At 42.9% G+C, this 18377-nt stretch overlaps 3 protein-coding genes across 9 annotated transcripts; all 3 read right to left on the bottom strand.

The window, feature by feature from the left end:
* Positions 1-1635: 1635 nt before the first annotated feature.
* LOC127754927 (tubby-like F-box protein 13) lies at positions 1636-5863 on the bottom strand. Its single transcript, XM_052280537.1, has 5 exons — positions 5554-5863; positions 4768-5245; positions 4487-4574; positions 2847-2979; positions 1636-2748 (listed from the first exon to the last, which is right to left on the bottom strand). The coding sequence occupies exons 2-5, from the start codon at positions 5113-5115 to the stop codon at positions 1995-1997; spliced, it is 1323 nt and encodes a 440-aa protein (XP_052136497.1). The 5' UTR covers positions 5116-5245; positions 5554-5863; the 3' UTR covers positions 1636-1994.
* Positions 5864-8049: 2186 nt separating this feature from the next.
* LOC127755395 (uncharacterized) lies at positions 8050-11687 on the bottom strand. 4 transcript variants are annotated; one of them, XM_052281062.1, is made up of 3 exons: positions 11542-11687; positions 9263-10701; positions 8050-8242 (listed from the first exon to the last, which is right to left on the bottom strand). In XM_052281062.1, exon 2 carries the CDS (start codon positions 10608-10610, stop codon positions 9297-9299), a length of 1314 nt encoding a protein of 437 aa, XP_052137022.1. In that variant the 5' UTR covers positions 10611-10701; positions 11542-11687; the 3' UTR covers positions 8050-8242; positions 9263-9296. The 4 variants fall into 4 exon arrangements, with proteins under 4 accessions (XP_052137022.1, XP_052137023.1, XP_052137024.1 ...); XM_052281063.1 differs by lacking the exon at positions 11542-11687 and adding an exon at positions 11228-11524; XM_052281064.1 differs by lacking the exon at positions 11542-11687 and adding an exon at positions 11329-11524.
* Positions 11688-15465: 3778 nt separating this feature from the next.
* On the bottom strand, positions 15466-17709 carry LOC127755396 (actin-7). 4 transcript variants are annotated; one of them, XM_052281066.1, is made up of 5 exons: positions 17558-17709; positions 16958-17040; positions 16473-16866; positions 15772-16385; positions 15466-15681 (listed from the first exon to the last, which is right to left on the bottom strand). In XM_052281066.1, exons 2-5 carry the CDS (start codon positions 17015-17017, stop codon positions 15616-15618), a joined length of 1134 nt encoding a protein of 377 aa, XP_052137026.1. In that variant the 5' UTR covers positions 17018-17040; positions 17558-17709; the 3' UTR covers positions 15466-15615. The 4 variants fall into 4 exon arrangements, with proteins under 4 accessions (XP_052137026.1, XP_052137027.1, XP_052137028.1 ...); XM_052281067.1 differs by having other exon boundaries at positions 17544-17696; XM_052281068.1 differs by having other exon boundaries at positions 16958-17032; positions 17558-17693.
* Positions 17710-18377: the final 668 nt, after the last annotated feature.

The following is an 18377-nucleotide window of genomic DNA, read 5'->3' as shown; positions in this document are numbered from 1 at the left end:
CAAGTCACATTTTACTACTTTATAGACCCACATATCATAGATACAATTTATAGCCAAACATTACCATACTTGTGATGAACAAATTATTGGCCATATGCCCAAATTTTGTATGGCAAAGCCCCATACTTATGACAAATTTAGCTGTGGAAAGCTAGGCACAACCAATAGAAGCCAAACTAACCAATAGAAGCCAAACAACTAGAAGTACATTTCCATATATCCCATCATGGAAGTTATGCTTTTTTACATAATTCTACTTGTTGTGTGTGAAAATAATTTTTTTTATCGTAATGTACGGGCAATTAACTAGTCATGTGTTAAAAATAGAGTTTTGACAAGGGGGATTTTAAATTTCGTCACTCAAGTAGGAATTTAATTATTCACTATAAAATTAATAATGTAAACATAGTAATGGATTCGAAGAAAAATATCTGATACTCTTAATACGTGAAAATAAAAGGGAACGTACAGATGGACCTGGTCTCATGAACCGGTCAAAATTCCAGCTGAAGTGTTGACCATGCGATACCAGTAGCGGTGGTGGTTGTTCGTTGAACAAGTTCAGACCATAAGCTAATTTCAACCAGAGAAAAAAGTTCAGACTTGAAGCCTGACCACACACACACTTGGCACTTGTATATAGGCAGAGACACATGCACTGAACCTGAGTACTAAGAGTATCAGATAAAATACCTACAGTACCTGGTACTGAGTACTGACACGTCGTCATTTCATTTGCTTGGGAATCAAGAAGAATTCAGGATACATCAAGTTTGCATTCATTCAGGGAGCATCTGCTGGTTCCCTTTCTTTCTTTTTTCTCTCCTAAAGTGGATGGATGCTTCATGGCCTCACTCACACAACCCTATCGTTTCGCCTAAGCTTATAAGTCAAATTTTGTATTTCAAAAACTAATTTTGAAATCAATTTTATGCTTTTTTCACCATAGTTTTATTTTACAGGATTTGCTTTTGAACTGGTAGGGACACCTGTACAAAAGTTGTGTTCATAAATTATTATTTGTTTTCTAATAAGCCATAAAGATAAGAATTTAAGCATAAGCGAAAGAATGAGGCGGTCAGTAATCTCAGTTATCAGAATGGTTCGCTCTCAGTGATAGGAATATATACTATCTGAATTGATGTTTTTGGTCCCAATTCTTTAGTATTTCTTGGGCTGCAGGAAATGTGTTCATGCTTGCCAAGTTGATCGATTACATTTGACAGTTCAGTCACTGCTACTAGATACCTCCTGATCTAAACAAGATATATTTCACCTTAATTCAGGGTAAAGCCACCTTTTTTTTTATACCGGTAAAAGTTGATTGTAATAGAAGCAGATGTTGTATCCTCTACTGTCCCTTTCTGGCCACCTAACTCTAGAAAGAGAAGCACTGTATCTAAAATAGGAAGTCACTTTCGAATCTTTATTTGGATGGAGATGCAGGCTTACATGGATTGTACAAGATCGGTTTATTTTAGTGCCTGCCGTGATAAGATCTGCATGATTTGGGTTGCAAAAGCCTAACTATTGGTCACTCTTGGAAGCAAACATAGTATGCGCTTTCTAATGGTGACACTGGACTACTTGAGCCTAATACAAGGTACAATTATCCACCTCACAACTGAAATCATGTGGACTTGAATCACCAAATTATTAGCTTTCTCAGTTAATAAATCACTGGAGAACAGTCAAATGAATTCTGCGAAAATTATCCGATGCACATACAGAATACCTGTAATAGAGAGAGCTATGGGTCAAAAAGAAATAAAGATAACATTCAATTACAAAGCAAAATCAGAATAAATAAGCTAAATGCTAAAATAACAATTTGCCTTTTGTTGCTTGGGTGTTTCTGAGTTAACACATCATCAGTAACATACAACAGAACGGCGTCCCAGGCTAAACTTGGGGATGGTCAGCTCCATCCAGGAGCATGCCCTCAGGGCGTCAAATAAGAAGCATCCATGATGTTTCTGGCCTGCCTGGAAGTTCTATTCGCAGGCCAGCTTGGTGTCGAAACTACTCAGGGAGATAGCAAATGCCTGGAAGGCTGAGAGCGGGTAGCGGTAATCCATGGTGAACATGTCCTTGGCAACCTTTCCGAATTGCAGTATGACCTTATCATGCTCTGGTGGGGGTGGTGGAACAGGCTGTGATGGAGTTGGGGCTCCCGCAGCAGGCTGCGTGGCTGCGATGAGCTGGAAGTTCTTGACAGAAGCAACAGTTACCCGGCCCCGGAAGTTTAAGCACCAGCACTGTAGCTGCTCATGCCATCTTGGAGCCTTGTTTTGGAGAATCAAAGGTGTCTCCTTGCACTCCTCATCATCGCTCAATACCCGGCCCCCAATCCTTGGGCCATCTCCAATTGAGATGTCAGAGAACCGAGCACTGCTGAAATGCATGGAATGGTCCATAACGGACGATTTCGAAAAGGAGACACTCCTAAAGGAGGATTCATTGAGGGAATGGGCAAGGATGCTATCCCGCTGGCTAGGAACAGTCCCACCAGCCTCAAGAGATGAGGCAGGGATGGAGTGCATTAAACAGCGCATCCGCCTAGGACCCCGAGTTCCAAAGACGTTTAGCTCATATGAGATGTTTGCTATGCTATATGTGCTGCAGGGATGCTTTGCTGTTCCCTTGTTGGAGAATCTTCGGCTTGTTTTCCCTGACTGTGAATCACTAGTTGCATTGTACGGAGTGTGGGTATCATATATTACAAACTTTGTGCCAAGGAAGTTTGACCTACAATTCAAAATGGAGACATATTAGCAGCAGCAATAATTTTTAGATTAAAATGGGGTAAGTTCTGAAATAAGGTTGTAGTTTCTTCGGGTTAATACCTCAATTTTCCAATGTTTGTGTTGGTAGACCTAGATAAATTGTTAGCATTCATAGATATCACATATTCTGTACATGTTGCACGACAGTTTCTTTTTGCTGATAGAAGGAATTTGCCATTGTCAACAAGCACAGCTGCAGAAAAGGGAAATCAAAACATCTAAAATTAGTAAATGCTGGTACTGAAATACTAAAAGTATTCCAGCAAGGAAACAAAACATATATGTGCACCAGTGACGGAGCACGCGCAAAAATTAGGTGGGTCAGACACACAAGACATACTGAAGTAAAAGAATGACAATGCTTGCATATTAAAACGGTACAACTCATAAGACGATTAAAAATAACAAACAAACAACGGTTTCCACCATATAATATTAATTCATTGTGCATAAAGATATTATGAGAAGTTAAGAACATATGCCGACATCAAAGCAGCTCAAATATGTCTTGCATTTACACACATAAAATTAGTAAATGTCTTTCCATACATCTCATCCCGAGATTCCCTCCTATTTTGTTTAGTCGTCATTTCCTAATATATCTAGTCGGCAATTAGCTAAGCTCACTTGATGTTACTAGCAGGCGGACGCAAGGCAACAGAAGAGGATTGAGTTCGCACAACAGGGCTCAAAGGGCTAGCAGTGGTTGACTTTGAGGCCCGTGCCGGCCGATGGCGGAGCTTGTGCAGCTAGGAGCTCAATGCAAGCACGCTGAGCTCATCGCCTCATTCTCACGATGCATGCGTGCACAACAGTATAGCCTTGAGGCCCTTTGTATCTGATGTGCACTATGTTACCTATAATTGGAAACCAACAATGACAGATGCACACCCACATGGACACAGCAAACAGATAGCATGCAATTCCAATCAAGCAAAGGACACAGCAGCTCAAATTACAATTGCACAGAACCAGTCCCACTTGTGAATATACTCGCACCATATGGGTGTCATTGAACTATTGAAGTGGTTCGAATGCAAACAATCTCAAGAGAACAACCTACTTGTGCATAACAACGGGAATATATTTTATTAGTGTACTGTTGCTTAATTGACATTATCATGGATCAGGTCAACTTTTTTTCCAGATTGTCAAGTCAAGTAGTAAATACCAAGTGGTATAGGTCAGGTAAAACAGTAGAACAAGTGCATGACAGAGGTATACAATACTAAAAAATAGCACTTAATTATACATAACAACTATTGTGTGCTGTATCCTATTATTTTGGTTACAAAAATGAGACAACTTATTACAGAATTGTAGTTATAAAGAACCTAACTTAACTGTATGAAAGCCAAGGAATGCTGAATGATCTGTTCATAAGTTCGCTTGTGCATGATTGTGGAAGATAGACAATGACAAATAAGGAATAATATGTTTCTAGCATATTCATGTCAAATGATAAACATGGCACCAATTACCATCCCAAGGCACCGTCTACCCTGTGCAAGGGCTATAAGAAAGAACAGCTCTTCATTTGCTATGCAATACAAGCATAGTTTTGGCAGAATATATGCACTCATTCAGCAGCTCACAAGTATATACAACTACATATGAATCTTCTTATGCAGAAGCAAATATGGGCTCTGGTACATAGGCGCATACAACATAAAGCATATAAGATGTAACAAGTAACATACCAGAGCCAAGAGAGAGGTACAAATAGTAGGTCTGCGTAGACTTATCCCTTCTAATGAAACACTGCATAGTTCCATCTCGTGGCCCAGGCTGTACATAGAAGCGGAATAACATGAACTTATTAGCATATAAGCAAACGGTAATCCTGCAATATGTGGGTGTTCTTTCTATTTTTGTGTTTCGAAATTCCAACAATATGTTGAAGGACAAGCACCTAACATGGACGAACTGATATTGCTTGTAAAGGATATAAAACTAAAAACAACACAATTTGCATGATCACCTGCCTCAGAGAAATAGGGAAGGTGATCTTCCCACACAACTCTGGATTCTTGACGATCTCTTTACACATCTCCCTCCATGTTCTGCAGACACCCGCACAAGCAACCACATGCTTCCTAGAAGGCCATGTAGCCTCACTTTCTTCCAACCTCTCAATGATATCACGAAGCAATTCCGGAGGCAAGCTAGCCCAGCAGCTGCTCTGGATTACAGGCACCGGGTCATGCAACTCATGGACAGCACCATGAGACTTCCCCCTGCGATGCCCCAGAATCCTGACCTCAAATCCCCTCCTCGATAGGCTCCCAAATCCATCCCTCACATCGCGCACGATGCTGCGAAACGACATCTACTCTCTGAAAAAATTGAGATCTCTCCTCAGCTACCAAAAGGGATCTATACTTTTCGCCAATGATAACATCCCAGAGTAATTCCAGACCAACTCAAATTCTCATTATTGTTGACCCCGCAAAAAGAACCTGCAGCACAAATGAATTGAATTGGTCAAGATTAGTCTTCGATTATTCTTTCTTGAAATAGATGGGAGACTAGACGACGGTGCCGCGCACGATGGCGACGTTGCCCCTGCCCTGCGGGAATGCAGGTCACAATGCCCCCAATTATCTCTCTCCACACCGATTGCAGCAGCAGTAGCAGGGCGGAAGCTACGAGGGGGCACGCGAAAATGCTGGATTCGGCAAGCCTACCTACCAACCTACTCCCCGGTCTCCCGCGCCGAAGATGCCCAATCGATAAACACGAAACAAAATTCTCTGCTACTGCAAACCTTGTCGTGCTCGCGCGAAGAGGGTAGACGCATCGTGGAAGAGAGCGCCCACTGCTCCGCCGGATCGAGCCCGCCCCCCGTCGCCGCCCGCGTCGAGCCCCGCGCGCGCGCTGCCCGCACCGGATCGAGCGAGCGAGCCCTTCCGCGCGTAGGGTTTGGTCGGGGCAACCAATTGGGCGGAAGGGGGAGAGGGGAAGAGGAGGAGGAGGTGGTGGTGGTCGCCGGCGCCGGAGATGGCCGGAGACGGCGGGATCGGCGGAGGTGGGGATGCGATGCGAGGCGTGTGGTGTGAGAGGAGGAGACGAGGCGAGAGTGTTTGGGATTTCTTTTTATTTATTTTAACGTGTCGTGGTCCCCACTTCATGCGGTGCGGTGGTGGGTATATTCATTAACATCAATATAAACGTGAGAAATGCTAGAATAACTTATACTGTGATACAGATGAAGTATTTGATTTGTTTAAACTTTATGTTAAAATATAATCATTTCTCTATTATTCCCTCCACCATAAAATAACATAACTTCCCCCACCCATTTATCGCCGCAAAGACTTTATTTTGAAACAATCAAATATATTAGAATTTAATAAAGTTAGATCCATATATCGAGATGTGATAAAGCGAAGATTATTGTAGGCATTGTTTTAGATCCCATCCCAAAACTTTACATCATGTCATATCGAATGTTTGAATACCTACATGAAATATTAAATATAGGCTAAAAAATAACTAATTGTACATATTGCGACTAATTTACGAGACAAATCTTTTAATCCTAATTGCTCCATGATTTGGCAATGTGATGCTACAGTAAACATTTGCTAATGACGGATTAATTAGACTTAATAAATTCGTCTCGCGGTTTACTGACAGATTCTATAATTAGTTTTTTTAGTAGTGCCCGAACACCCCATGCGACACCCTATATAATACGCGATATGAGACACCAAAACTTTATACACCTGGATCTAAACACCCCCTTAGTCTTTAAAACGTTGTATTTGTAGTATTTGTAGGTGTAACACCGTCACCTCTTATATCAACTAAGGTAATTATTTATCTGGATACTGCCAATAATAAAGGATAATCTAGTTTTTTTATCTTCGTGAAAAACTTCAAAGATATTATCCCAAAATACTTTGGATACTTCGGAGTATTTTAATTTTAAGAGTATTCACAATTAAAACTTGACTGTTGATTTTCTTTCAAAAGATGCTTTTAGTAGTTATAAAATCAGAGTCTGAAAGCATTTTTAGTATTGAATGTTACAATTGTTATACGGTAAATATATTTGCAGTATTGACCTACTGTTGATTTAAACCTATAAATTTCAAAGTATTACTATCTAATAAAAACGACATAAGAAAACGACATGAATAATATGATAATCATTTTTGCTCCGATACAACAGGACATATATGTCGATTAAATTATCGGAGTCATCATTTGGCTTATATTTATGCATATTTGTATTACTTATTAGCAACCAAATAATAATTTATAGATGAAAAGTTTATATACGTGTTTTTAGCAATTTAAAAAGTAAATACTTCCAAATAAACTACAATGAGAAAATCATAAAATAATCTTCAAATTTGAATTTTAAAATTTCAAAATTGGTTTATAAACATACATAGCGAAACAATGGGGATTATCTGTAGTGCTGCTCATACATTAGTTGTCTGCAATGCTGATGCATGCATTGCAGACGTTCTGCATCAATAGCGAAAAGATGGTGGTGTATGTAAAAAAAATCGTTTGCAAATTGCGAGTTACGGAAGCGCTGTGTTACTCCCTCCGTCCCATAATATAATAAATTTTAACTTTCTGCTTGCACTGTTTGACTATTATTCTTATTTAAAAAAATTTGGAATTATTATTTATTTTATTTGTGACTTACTTTATTATCCAAAGCACTTTAAGCACAACTTTTTATTTTTTATATTTGTACAATTTTTTTAAAATAATACGAGTGGTCAAACAGTACAAATAAAAAGTCAAAATCCCTTATATTACGGGGACGGAGGGAGTACATTTATTGCAATTATGCGGTCGAATTTTCCGTACGCTCTCTCTGTCCGGCAGCACGTACTGTACCTGTACTGCCGATGATGCTGCAGGGTCACTGTGTATGGTCATCCGTTCTGCATCTCGGCGATGGCTCTCATCCCGGGCCCACCAAGGCCTGGTCAAAAGTCAAAACTAACAGCCATATACGCCAATATGACATGATTCCCTTCGATTGGATCTAGAAAGTAATTACTGTAAAACGAAGGTGGTAAAATGTGATATTACAGCAGCAACAAACAACAAGCAGCAGCAAAAAATGCCCGGTCCATGCAACTAACATTCAATATACGAGTTGACCAGTCAACATCGACCGGGGGCCCCACACACAGAGACCCACTGCTTTCTTTTCACATCGCCATCTGACTAGCAAGGCCACCACATTTTGACTTGACTTCAGCATTCATGGTCAGGAAGAGTACCCCCTTGATTGAGTAAAACAAAGTTGGATAGAGAAAAATGATCACTGAGCTAGTATTACATGGAAATTTTACAAGCAGAATAATCAGGAGATATATAAACCACACTGAGCTAGCTGTAAAGCATTAAAATTGTTCTCACAGATAATCTGCCTCCTCTACCATCATGCATAAACACGGTCCTGTATTGAATTCATCTGAAACCTGAAATTAACAATCCGGGGAACGAATTAAGTTTGAGACAATCATTATTCAGTTCTAGAGAGAACATGGAATTATTGGAAGAGCATGGAAGAAACAAAACTCGGTGTAGAAAATATTGCACTGATAACAGGATGCTACCCTGATAACCATCTGCAGTCCATTTTAGAAAAAACTAGAACAATCTAATCTGTTTTAGAGGCAAACGTTGGAGTTGGCTAAGCATAGGTGAACCAGCTAACCTCGAGCTAAGTTAGACTCATCAGTTATATACTTACGAGTTTTAGAGTAAACTCTCTGTAACAAAGCATACCATCATATTTAAAAGCAGTGTTCTACATACAGACAAACTGTAAACATTGTTCGTGCAATTGAACAAATATAAGCTACTTCTTGTCAAGATAACAAATACCATACCAATTACCCATTAACAACTTATCCATACAAGAGTAAGAACTAATATCTGTTTAATCAGGGGAGAAAGACATATTTGGATATTGTTGACTTTGAATTACTGAAACTCAACTTGGAAGTGCCAATCTGACAGCACACAAGATCACCAAACCCGAGCAGCATCACTATTTGTATCTTGGTGATGCAGTTACTTCCCTTTTCTTATCTTTTATTCGCTGATTATGTTTACACCCAAGTACACCATGTATAGAACCAGAGTCATTGCAGTTGATCTTAATACTAGTCACGAAATAACTCCCAGTTGAGAGTACATATCTAACTGATGCCTTCTTTGCTGTAGAACAGTAAAATCTCCGTCAAAAACTGATGACGCCTCCATCTATGGATGGGACTAATTTTTGTACTACAGGGGTTTGGGACTATAAAGCTGAAGTAAACACTACCAATAGGAAACAGCCCCAATGCATGATTTCCATAGTTCCATATACACGAGTAGCACAGTACTACCTAAAAACTTGGCATGAAAAAACTCCCACAAGAAGCTACCCAAATTATAAACATTGAGCATTTTTTAGTAAAAGTAACTGAAAATCTAGTCCATTTGCTTACCATATTGCGAAATGAAGTCCTAACAGAACAAAGATCACGGATGATTAGCATTGCCTTTTATCTTAATCTCAAGTTCTAGCTCCTTGTGTCTTAGGTCAAGCTCAAACCGCTTATTCTGAAGCATCATTTGTTCATTCTCCAATGCCAACTTTTCCAATTCCAAGTCCTTGTTCTTCCTGAACCTCTCCCACTTGAGACGTTGCTTTGCAAGTTGCACAGCCTTGGTTTCAATCTGCAAACGATGTTTTTGAATATCTGCTGCTTTCAGAGCCAAGTCTTTTTGCACCAAAGCCAAATCAGCTCCATCTGGAAAGGGTTTGTTGATATCCAACACGTCATAGGGATCAGACCTCCCACTACCATCATTCGAGCATGAGGTGACAAAACCTACATCACCATGATCTACAACATGCCACATCCTTTTATGCATTGAGGGGGCCCTTATATTGGTATCAACTGCCCGATGTTCTTCCTCATTCTCCTCATAATCTGAATCTTCACTCTGATCATCATCTAGTTCAGCATCTCCACTTGCATGCCTCATGAAATCATTATCCTCCTTACATCTAAGAGCAAGCTGTAGTGCCTGCTGAAGTGCAGGATCTTCAGGCAGACTTATACGGTTATTGTTATGGTAGGAACACATCTCTTCGTAGAACAAGTGTTTGGAGTTCAGTATCTTCCTTGCATCCTCTTTCATCTTCTCAGAGATATCCATGTGATCAAGAAGTGTGTGATTCTCCACAACATTACAAGCAGTACCCCTTCCAAGGATATCCGTTAGTCTTTTGTATCTCTTATTAAGGTCATTGAACTTATCCTCACACTGCTGTGGCGACACATGGCAACCTCTCTCACCCATGACCTTTGATATTGCTTTCCATTTTCCCTTCTTTTGCATCATTGAATAGTTCCTCCTCCCACCGCCTAAATCAGCTCCAGGATCCTCCCCTGTGTAGGATACTGCAGTAATCAAAAGCTTCACCATTGAATCTGTCCACTTCATCCGATGCCATGGAGAGCCCTTCATGTCTTTGCCATCAGCAGCATCCTCGTTCATGTCATGCTCCTCCTCATCACTCCCACGGTTCTTTGAGTGGTGTCTATGGTGATGCTGATGGTGATGATGAGCAATCTTCCCATGTTGTCCTAACTGAACTCGATCAGAGATGTTATCAGGCTCTGTAACCCTATCCATAGGAATGGTAAAATTCCCTGGTATCTGAGGCTGGTTGAAGCCCTGATTTCCTGAGTTTGGAGGATGCATTTGCTTGGGGATACCATGCAAATCTAAACTCCCATAGGAAGGTCCCTGTGACATATTACCAGGTGGGTTGCTGCCTTCCATTTCCCCAAAGCGATCACCCAAACACTTCAACTTCTTGTTGGTACCATATAAGATGGACACAGGAGTGCACGAGGATGCACATGCATATAACCTGAAATGGCAGTTTGGTATGAATTTTTGGAAATCCAACACATGTATATTGCACATTTCTATACATCTCAATCTTCAGAATCAATTTGCTAAAAGAAAACGAAGATCTTCAGAATCACACAATATATCTTAACTAGAGTCCATATGTAATCAGGGTCACCTAATAAGAAATAACTAATGCACAAATTTGAAGTGATTTTAAATCAGTGTTACACAATAAAGGGTAATTTCAGCCTCCTATAGTTGTCATAATTGCCAAAGCAAGATAATATTGGAGCACTAAAAATCAGAGTGTTCTGAAGAATCTAAACTGCATCAACCAACAACCTAATTAATCAGCAGCACAAATGACAAATCAAACCATATTACTCCACTGGGTAATGTGAGTGGGACAATTTTAAAACATTATTGCAGTGGCAAGTGGCAACAAATCAACCACTAGCCATAACAAAAAATGTTGCAACCTTTCCAAGCTACTCATAACTAACGAGAAGAAAATGCATGGGGAAAACAAATCAACTTGTCACCTCACTAAAAAGTAGTAAAAACATTGGGTCGTGCGCGAATTAGCTGTCCATATGTAAATAATCCACGAACCACACCAAAATATCAACCATCAAATTCTCACACGGTCCAATATGCAGACGCACGAGCACGATTAAACCCCAGCCCCCAAGCGCTCCGCCTCCGACGAGCTCGTCGCCGGCGTTCCGAGCAGCGAGCACCACCCCCACAAAAAAAAAAAAGAACTCATTGGGTTTAACGCCCCCACGCGATGGCAGCGGAAGCCGCTGCGACCAACAAAGCGATGCATCGGGAGGGAAAAGGAGAGCTGACTCACGACGGTATCCGGCGACTGAACTGAACGCCGGCGAGGAGACAGTCCGCCGCCGCCGTCTCCGCCTCCGCCTCCGCCTCCGCCTCCTCCTTCTCCGCCGAAATATTGGGCCTCGCCGAGCACGAGGTTTCTCTTTCTCAGAAGAAAATGCCAAAGCTGAACGGAAAGGCAGGAAAGAGTGCGAAAGGTACCATAAAAAAAAAACAAAATCGCCGAAACGACACGTCGGAGCGCGATTCCTTCGTGGCACGGTGTCGGCTACTGTCGCCTACCGCTGACACGTGGGGCCCACCGACCTAGGGGCCCACATGTCATCTTCGCGGTGATGGGGACGGTGAGGCACGGCGGCGCGGTTCCCACGTTCCGTTCCGTTTTCGCGTTACGGGGGTGGGGTGGGTGGGGCCCGCATCACAGCGGGGCAATGACGGCAGCAACCGAACCCCATTCTCTCTGGTTGGGGGGTTTATTATTGGTTATGGGCTTATATATGGCAGGATGCAGATAACACCTGAAGAAAAGAAAATATAAAACACACTTGTTGATTAATTGTTGCATTTGCATGGAGTTTAATAGTCAAAAGGTGATTTCACTGGATGTTATGATGCGAAAGGAGTCGTCTAATTGCACTTGTAATGGGCATTGTTTTTTGACAAAAATCTATTTGTTGACTTTTGTTTATGTCAGGGTGTCCGGTTGTTCATAAATTCTGATGATGGGGAATGTCAAAATTGTACTGCAAGGGTGAAAAAGATTGCAGAGCCAGGACACTCTTCCGAATCAGACGAGTACAATACACCAACTGTGTATTGTCTGACGAGCTCAATCAGTAGACAGGAGTTTAGTTCAGAGCATTTGGCTAACGTGCTTCCTAAACCATCATTGATTTGCCGAATTTAGAAAACAATATCACACCAAAATGAACTACTCCGTACTAGTATACTGAACCATTCAGAGATGCCATGCCTATCTCTTGGGCATCATCAAGAGGCAGTTCGCTGATTCCTGAAAATATTTTCTGAAACTTTCAGCACACCAACTTGGAGAGTAGCAGTAATAAATTTACTCTTGGCGATCGCATGATCCGAGGAATCTTTGAACAAGCTACGGACAAACAAAACAAACAACGCATGACGTCAACCACGATCTGATCAGAGCATTTCTTTACTCCCATTAATTTGGTGATCCTGCTTTGTAATTTTCCATTGACAGAAAAAAAAATGGCTCCTCTGCCAATCTCCCATCAGGGCTTTGTAATCAACTGCTCCCTCGGACCAATCTTAACATCGTCTGCTACATTTTAGGATGGAGGGAGTATATTCATAATCAAGAGAAGTGGAGTTGTGGGTGTATGACTTTAGACACTAAAGTGTAAATCTTGGTACTCACGAATATTATGCATATACAAGTGGAATCAGGCTTTTTAGTGAGATCAGGGATGTGTCGCTGGTTTTCAATAGGTTTTTAATGAGACCAGAGATAAACTGCTTGTTTATATCACTTTGAGCGTGGGTTAGGGGATGTATTCATGGATGTGTGAGTGTTGCATGTATAATGAGGTGTGTGTATTTGAGGATGGACTGTCGTGGAAGATGGCACAGGTGCAGGAGGGCTACGGCGCGGTTTCCTCCGGCGGCGAAATCAATGTCGACGGGGATAGTGGACTGGGTGAGGGGCGTGCTCGGCGGTGCGCGGGGGTGGGTGGTGTGGGACACCGAGGCCGGAGCAACGAACTCTGCGGTTGCAGCCGAGGCGGAGAAGGCCGAGATGGAGTGGGTGGGGGTAGAGGTAGTGGTGGTGCGGGGAAGCACACGGTGGTGGAGGGAGTCGGAGGTGGATGTGGTCGGGAAGGAGAAGGAGCGGAGAGCGGCGAGTGGGGAGGTGGAAGGGATAGGATGGGGGAGGTGAGAGGGGGTTGGAGGTGGATGGGGATGGGGAGGAGATGGTGGCGGAGAGGAAGAATTCGTCGGGAGGAGGATGCGGCGGTGAAGGTGGGGATGGCGGCTTCGCCGGGATCTGCCATCCGCCTACTCTCCTCCCTCTCCGCCGCCGCCTCCCCTTCCATACCCCTCCTCCGCCACCTCATCCCGACGCATGATGGTGGCTGCCTCCTCCCTCAGCACCATGACCACTACTAGGTAGTGGTATCAAGATGGTACACTTCTTCTACAAAAAGACACTGACATGTGTGCTCCATGTAATAACTCGCCCAGTCAACAGGGTCAAAGACGCCACGTCATATGAAACTGCCTCCCAAACCGCCCAAGGAGTCGATTGCAAACTGTTTTGTGAGTTGGAGGACGAGTTATACTCGGTTTTAAGGTTGAGGGATGCGATTCAAACAGGGCATGAGTTGAGAGAAGCAAAGTAGACTTATTCAAACGGGCCTTAGTACTCTGGACAAGTACCGCGCCATGCTCGATCCAAACCTGAGGTAAGCCAAATTGGATCGTAGCCATGGGTTGGGCTCAGAATTTTATGGGCCGAATCTGAGTCGAAACAACCCGAATTTTTAGGTGAGAGACGCCACTGAATAGGCCCTCGTTTTTTTACACTTTCCTCAGAAAGCAAAATCCGCATTCGACTGAGGGTTACGTAAACCAAGTCCCATTGGGGATCCGCCATCTCAAGTGAGGAGGCGGGTAGTTATTCCTCCGCCCGTCCGCCGGCGAGTCGGCGACACCTAGATCAATCAGCTTGCTCGTTAGTTTCCCAGATCAGATCCTGGTACCTGCAGTCCTGCACAGGCACTGCACCATTCCTGACGTTGCTGCTAGCTCTTCCTCATTCAGTGACCACTTTATTAGCAGTAATTCACCATACTGTTTCAGCAGATGAGCAACACAGTGCCAGGACAAAATGATTACTGCATTTTGATGTACATCTACAGGCAAAATCACAAATGGGAGAGCACCTGCAAAGGTGTGTACTGTAAAGTTTTTTGACGTGTCACGTCGGGTATTATATAGGGTGTCACATGGGGTGTTCAGACACTTATAAAAACTAATTATAGAACCCGTCAGTAAACCGTGAGACGAATTTATTAAGCCTAATTAATCCATCGTTAGCAAATGTTTACTGTAGTATCACATTGTCAAATTATAGAACAATTAGGCTTAAAAGATTCGTCTCACAAATTAGTCACAATCTGTACAATTAGTTATTTTTTATACTATATTTAATACTTTATACAAATGTTTAAACGTTCGATGTGACAGGGTGAAAAAAATTTAGGGCGGGATCTAAACAGGGCCTAAAAAACAAAAGGCCGGACTTAAAACCAGTTTAGATGACAGGGTGAGCTGCACTGTTGCAGCCAGCAATGGTCATGGTCCCAGTGCCAGGCAAAGTTAAGTAATGAACAGCCCATGTTCTTCAGGCACAGGCTGGGCACAACCCATGTTCCTGAATTGATGCACTCAGTACATGGCACCAGCAATGCAACCTTTTTACAGTACCGAAGGAACCAAACCAGCATAACATTTCTGCGGCTCAAGTGTTGATTGTGACCATGAATTACCCTCAAATGAACTATCGTACATTACGACCAGTAAATAGATAAATATTCAACCGAATATTGTCGATCAGAAAGAGCATTCGTGTATTAACACTCATGGATCAGCAGCAATGGAAGAACTATCAGTAATGTGGCCCAGAGGAGAATTATCATACCATATATTGCAATAAATAATAACCAAAAACCATCAATCAAACGATCAAAGAACCAGATCACTTATCTTGGAGATGAATGTACAAGATAAATGATAACATGACTCGCACAAGTACGATTACAATAGACGATCCTAGGTAGTGGGTACATCTCCCATTTTTCTTTTGGTCCTACCACTAACCACAAACTTAGCATGACAAAAGTTGGACCATGCATGCCATGTATAATACAGCAGCCACCGGACAAATGCATACCAAGAGTTCAGAAGGTGCATAATATTCAGCCATGAAACAAATCCAACAACATTCTGATAGGACACCAACAATCCCAAACAGAGTAGCTTACATGACAAGGGCTTGTGAAAACTGAAAAGAAACTGCCTTGTAGATAAGCGATTAAAAAGCCAGAGCTTAGAAGCACTTCCGGTGAACAATTGCTGGACCCGACTCATCATACTCTCCCTTTGAGATCCACATCTGTAGCATAGATGCCAAAAGAATGATGTTAACATAAAGCAGAAATACCCGCATTCTTGCTACCTCATAAAGTGTAGGCGTAAGGTTTACCTGTTGGAAGGTGCTAAGGGAGGCAAGGATGGACCCTCCTATCCAGACACTGTATTTCCTCTCAGGCGGTGCCACCACCTTGATCTTCATGCTGCTTGGTGCGAGGGCAGTGATCTCCTTGCTCATACGGTCAGCAATACCAGGGAACATGGTCGATCCACCACTGAGAACAATGTTACCATACAAGTCCTTCCTGATATCCACATCACACTTCATGATGGAATTGTAAGTGGTCTCATGGATTCCAGGAGCTTCCATACCGATGAAAGAGGGCTGGAAGAGGACCTCAGGGCATCGGAACCTCTCTGCCCCAATGGTGATCACCTGTCCATCAGGCAGCTCATAGCTCTTCTCCACAGATGAGCTGCTCTTTGCAGCCTCCAGCTCCTGCTCATAGTCGAGGGCCACATAGGCAAGCTTCTCCTTGATGTCCCTTACAATTTCCCGTTCAGCAGTGGTGGTGAAGGAGTAACCTCTCTCAGTAAGAATCTTCATCAAGCTGTCAGTGAGGTCACGCCCAGCAAGGTCCAGACGCAGGATGGCATGAGGAAGGGCATATCCCTCATAGATTGGCACAGTGTGGCTGACACCATCTCCAGAGTCCAACACGATACCTGCATCAAGAGCAACAGTTCATGAATAAAGTGAATATTTTTTAAAACTCTCAACGCAATACGACCACCATGTGAGTGAGTTATTACCAGTTGTACGTCCACTGGCATACAGGGAGAGCACGGCCTGGATGGCGACATACATAGCTGGCACATTGAAAGTCTCAAACATGATCTGGGTCATCTTCTCCCTGTTAGCCTTGGGGTTGAGCGGAGCCTCAGTCAGCAACACAGGGTGCTCCTCAGGCGCAACACGGAGCTCGTTGTAGAAGGTGTGATGCCAGATCTTCTCCATGTCATCCCAGTTGCTAACAATACCATGCTCGATCGGGTACTTCAAGGTGAGGATACCTCTCTTGGACTGCGCCTCATCACCAACATAGGCATCCTTCTGCCCCATACCAACCATCACACCGGTGTGACGGGGGCGCCCCACGATACTAGGGAAAACAGCCCTGGGCGCATCGTCCCCAGCAAACCCAGCCTGTCAGCAAATCGCAAGAAAGAAAAGTATACGATTAAATCACATAAACATGGGTAATTGTTACAAAGAAATACGAATGAGCACCACGAACCTTGACCATGCCAGTTCCATTGTCACACACAAGGGGCTGGATGTCCTCGCCGTCAGCCATTTCCTCCTACCGGTTCTGAATTCCTGACGCAAAAACAGAACAACAGGCATGCGCCGCAACACGTCACGAAATGTCCATTTTCCAACAGAAACTAGACGCAAACCCTCCAGGAAATCAAAATCTCCAAAGATCAACTGCTAATATTTGACACATCAAACTTGCAGCGAACAGAAAACAAAACAGAATATGCAAAAAACTACATATCGACAGTCCGACACACCGAGATCTAAAACTTGTAGAGCAAAAAGAGTACGCGATAATCAACCGCACACAAGGAATCAAGCACTAAACCGTGATGCAAGGCAAACTCAGGTGGCGGATCTAGACGTGGAGCATGTGATTCAGTTCAACCCCACAAACATATTTTACGCGGGGAAATAAAAAACAAACAAACAAACTGCTACCAGCATCAAGGTTTAAATGTTTAATAAGGCGAATGAAGCGAAAAGTATCCAGATCTAGAACAGTAGCTACGTGCGTGCGTGCGTGGGGAGGGAGGGAGGGAGAGATGAGGAAGGGGACGCACAGATGGATGCTCACCGGGATGCGGCGGGAGGAGGGAGGACGGCGGCGGCGGGCGGCGCGGGACGGGGAGATCGGCGGTGGCGGCGGTGAACTCCGAGTCGCGAGGAGGCGAGAGTGGAGTCGACGCGGAGTCGAGGGGGGGAGGGGGAGGGGTAGATAAGAGAAGAGAGGGGGGTTCCTCGACTCGGGCCACACAATCATTTTTTGGACACAATTAAGCGCGCTTTGATTTCTTCTCTCTCTTTCTTTTTTCTTTTTTTTTTTTTTTGCCCCCTTCTTGGGCACGGTTACGCTCTGAATCTGAGAAGTTTGGCGCCTGTCTAAAACAAAAATAGGACCCTCTATGGCTCTATGGGTTTGTCTATGCAGAATCCCGCTTCCAAAATTTAAAGTTTAAAATTTAATTTTGAAGTTTGCTTTCAGGTTTTTTTTCATCTAAGTCTATCTTTTACATTTAAATTAAAATCACTAAGAACACATACATAAAAATTTTACTTATAAATTATTTTTTCTCTAATACGCTGTACGGCATTTGGCAAAAAAAAAAGGGGGAGCCTAGGAGTTCTCCTAACACGATCTCTCATCAACTTATGTTATGTCGTGCTGAAAAATAATATATTGTAGTACTTTTTTTTCATGGTCTAGTATGGATTGAAATTGGAGCACCTACGAAAATACAAGCATAATGAAGAAGACGCCATCTTTATCCACATATTTGGTCAGATGACCATTTTCACGAGCGTAGGCAGGTAGTAGAGTGCTCGTCAATGGTGCTAGTGCATACCTCAAGGTGATCATCACCGGTTCATCACCTATAATATCTCGACACGGTAGA

Source organism: Oryza glaberrima, chromosome 11, assembly GCF_000147395.1.
Source record: "Oryza glaberrima chromosome 11, OglaRS2, whole genome shotgun sequence".
NCBI lineage: Eukaryota > Viridiplantae > Streptophyta > Magnoliopsida > Poales > Poaceae > Oryza > Oryza glaberrima.
This window is presented reverse-complemented; position numbering and strand designations above follow the sequence as displayed.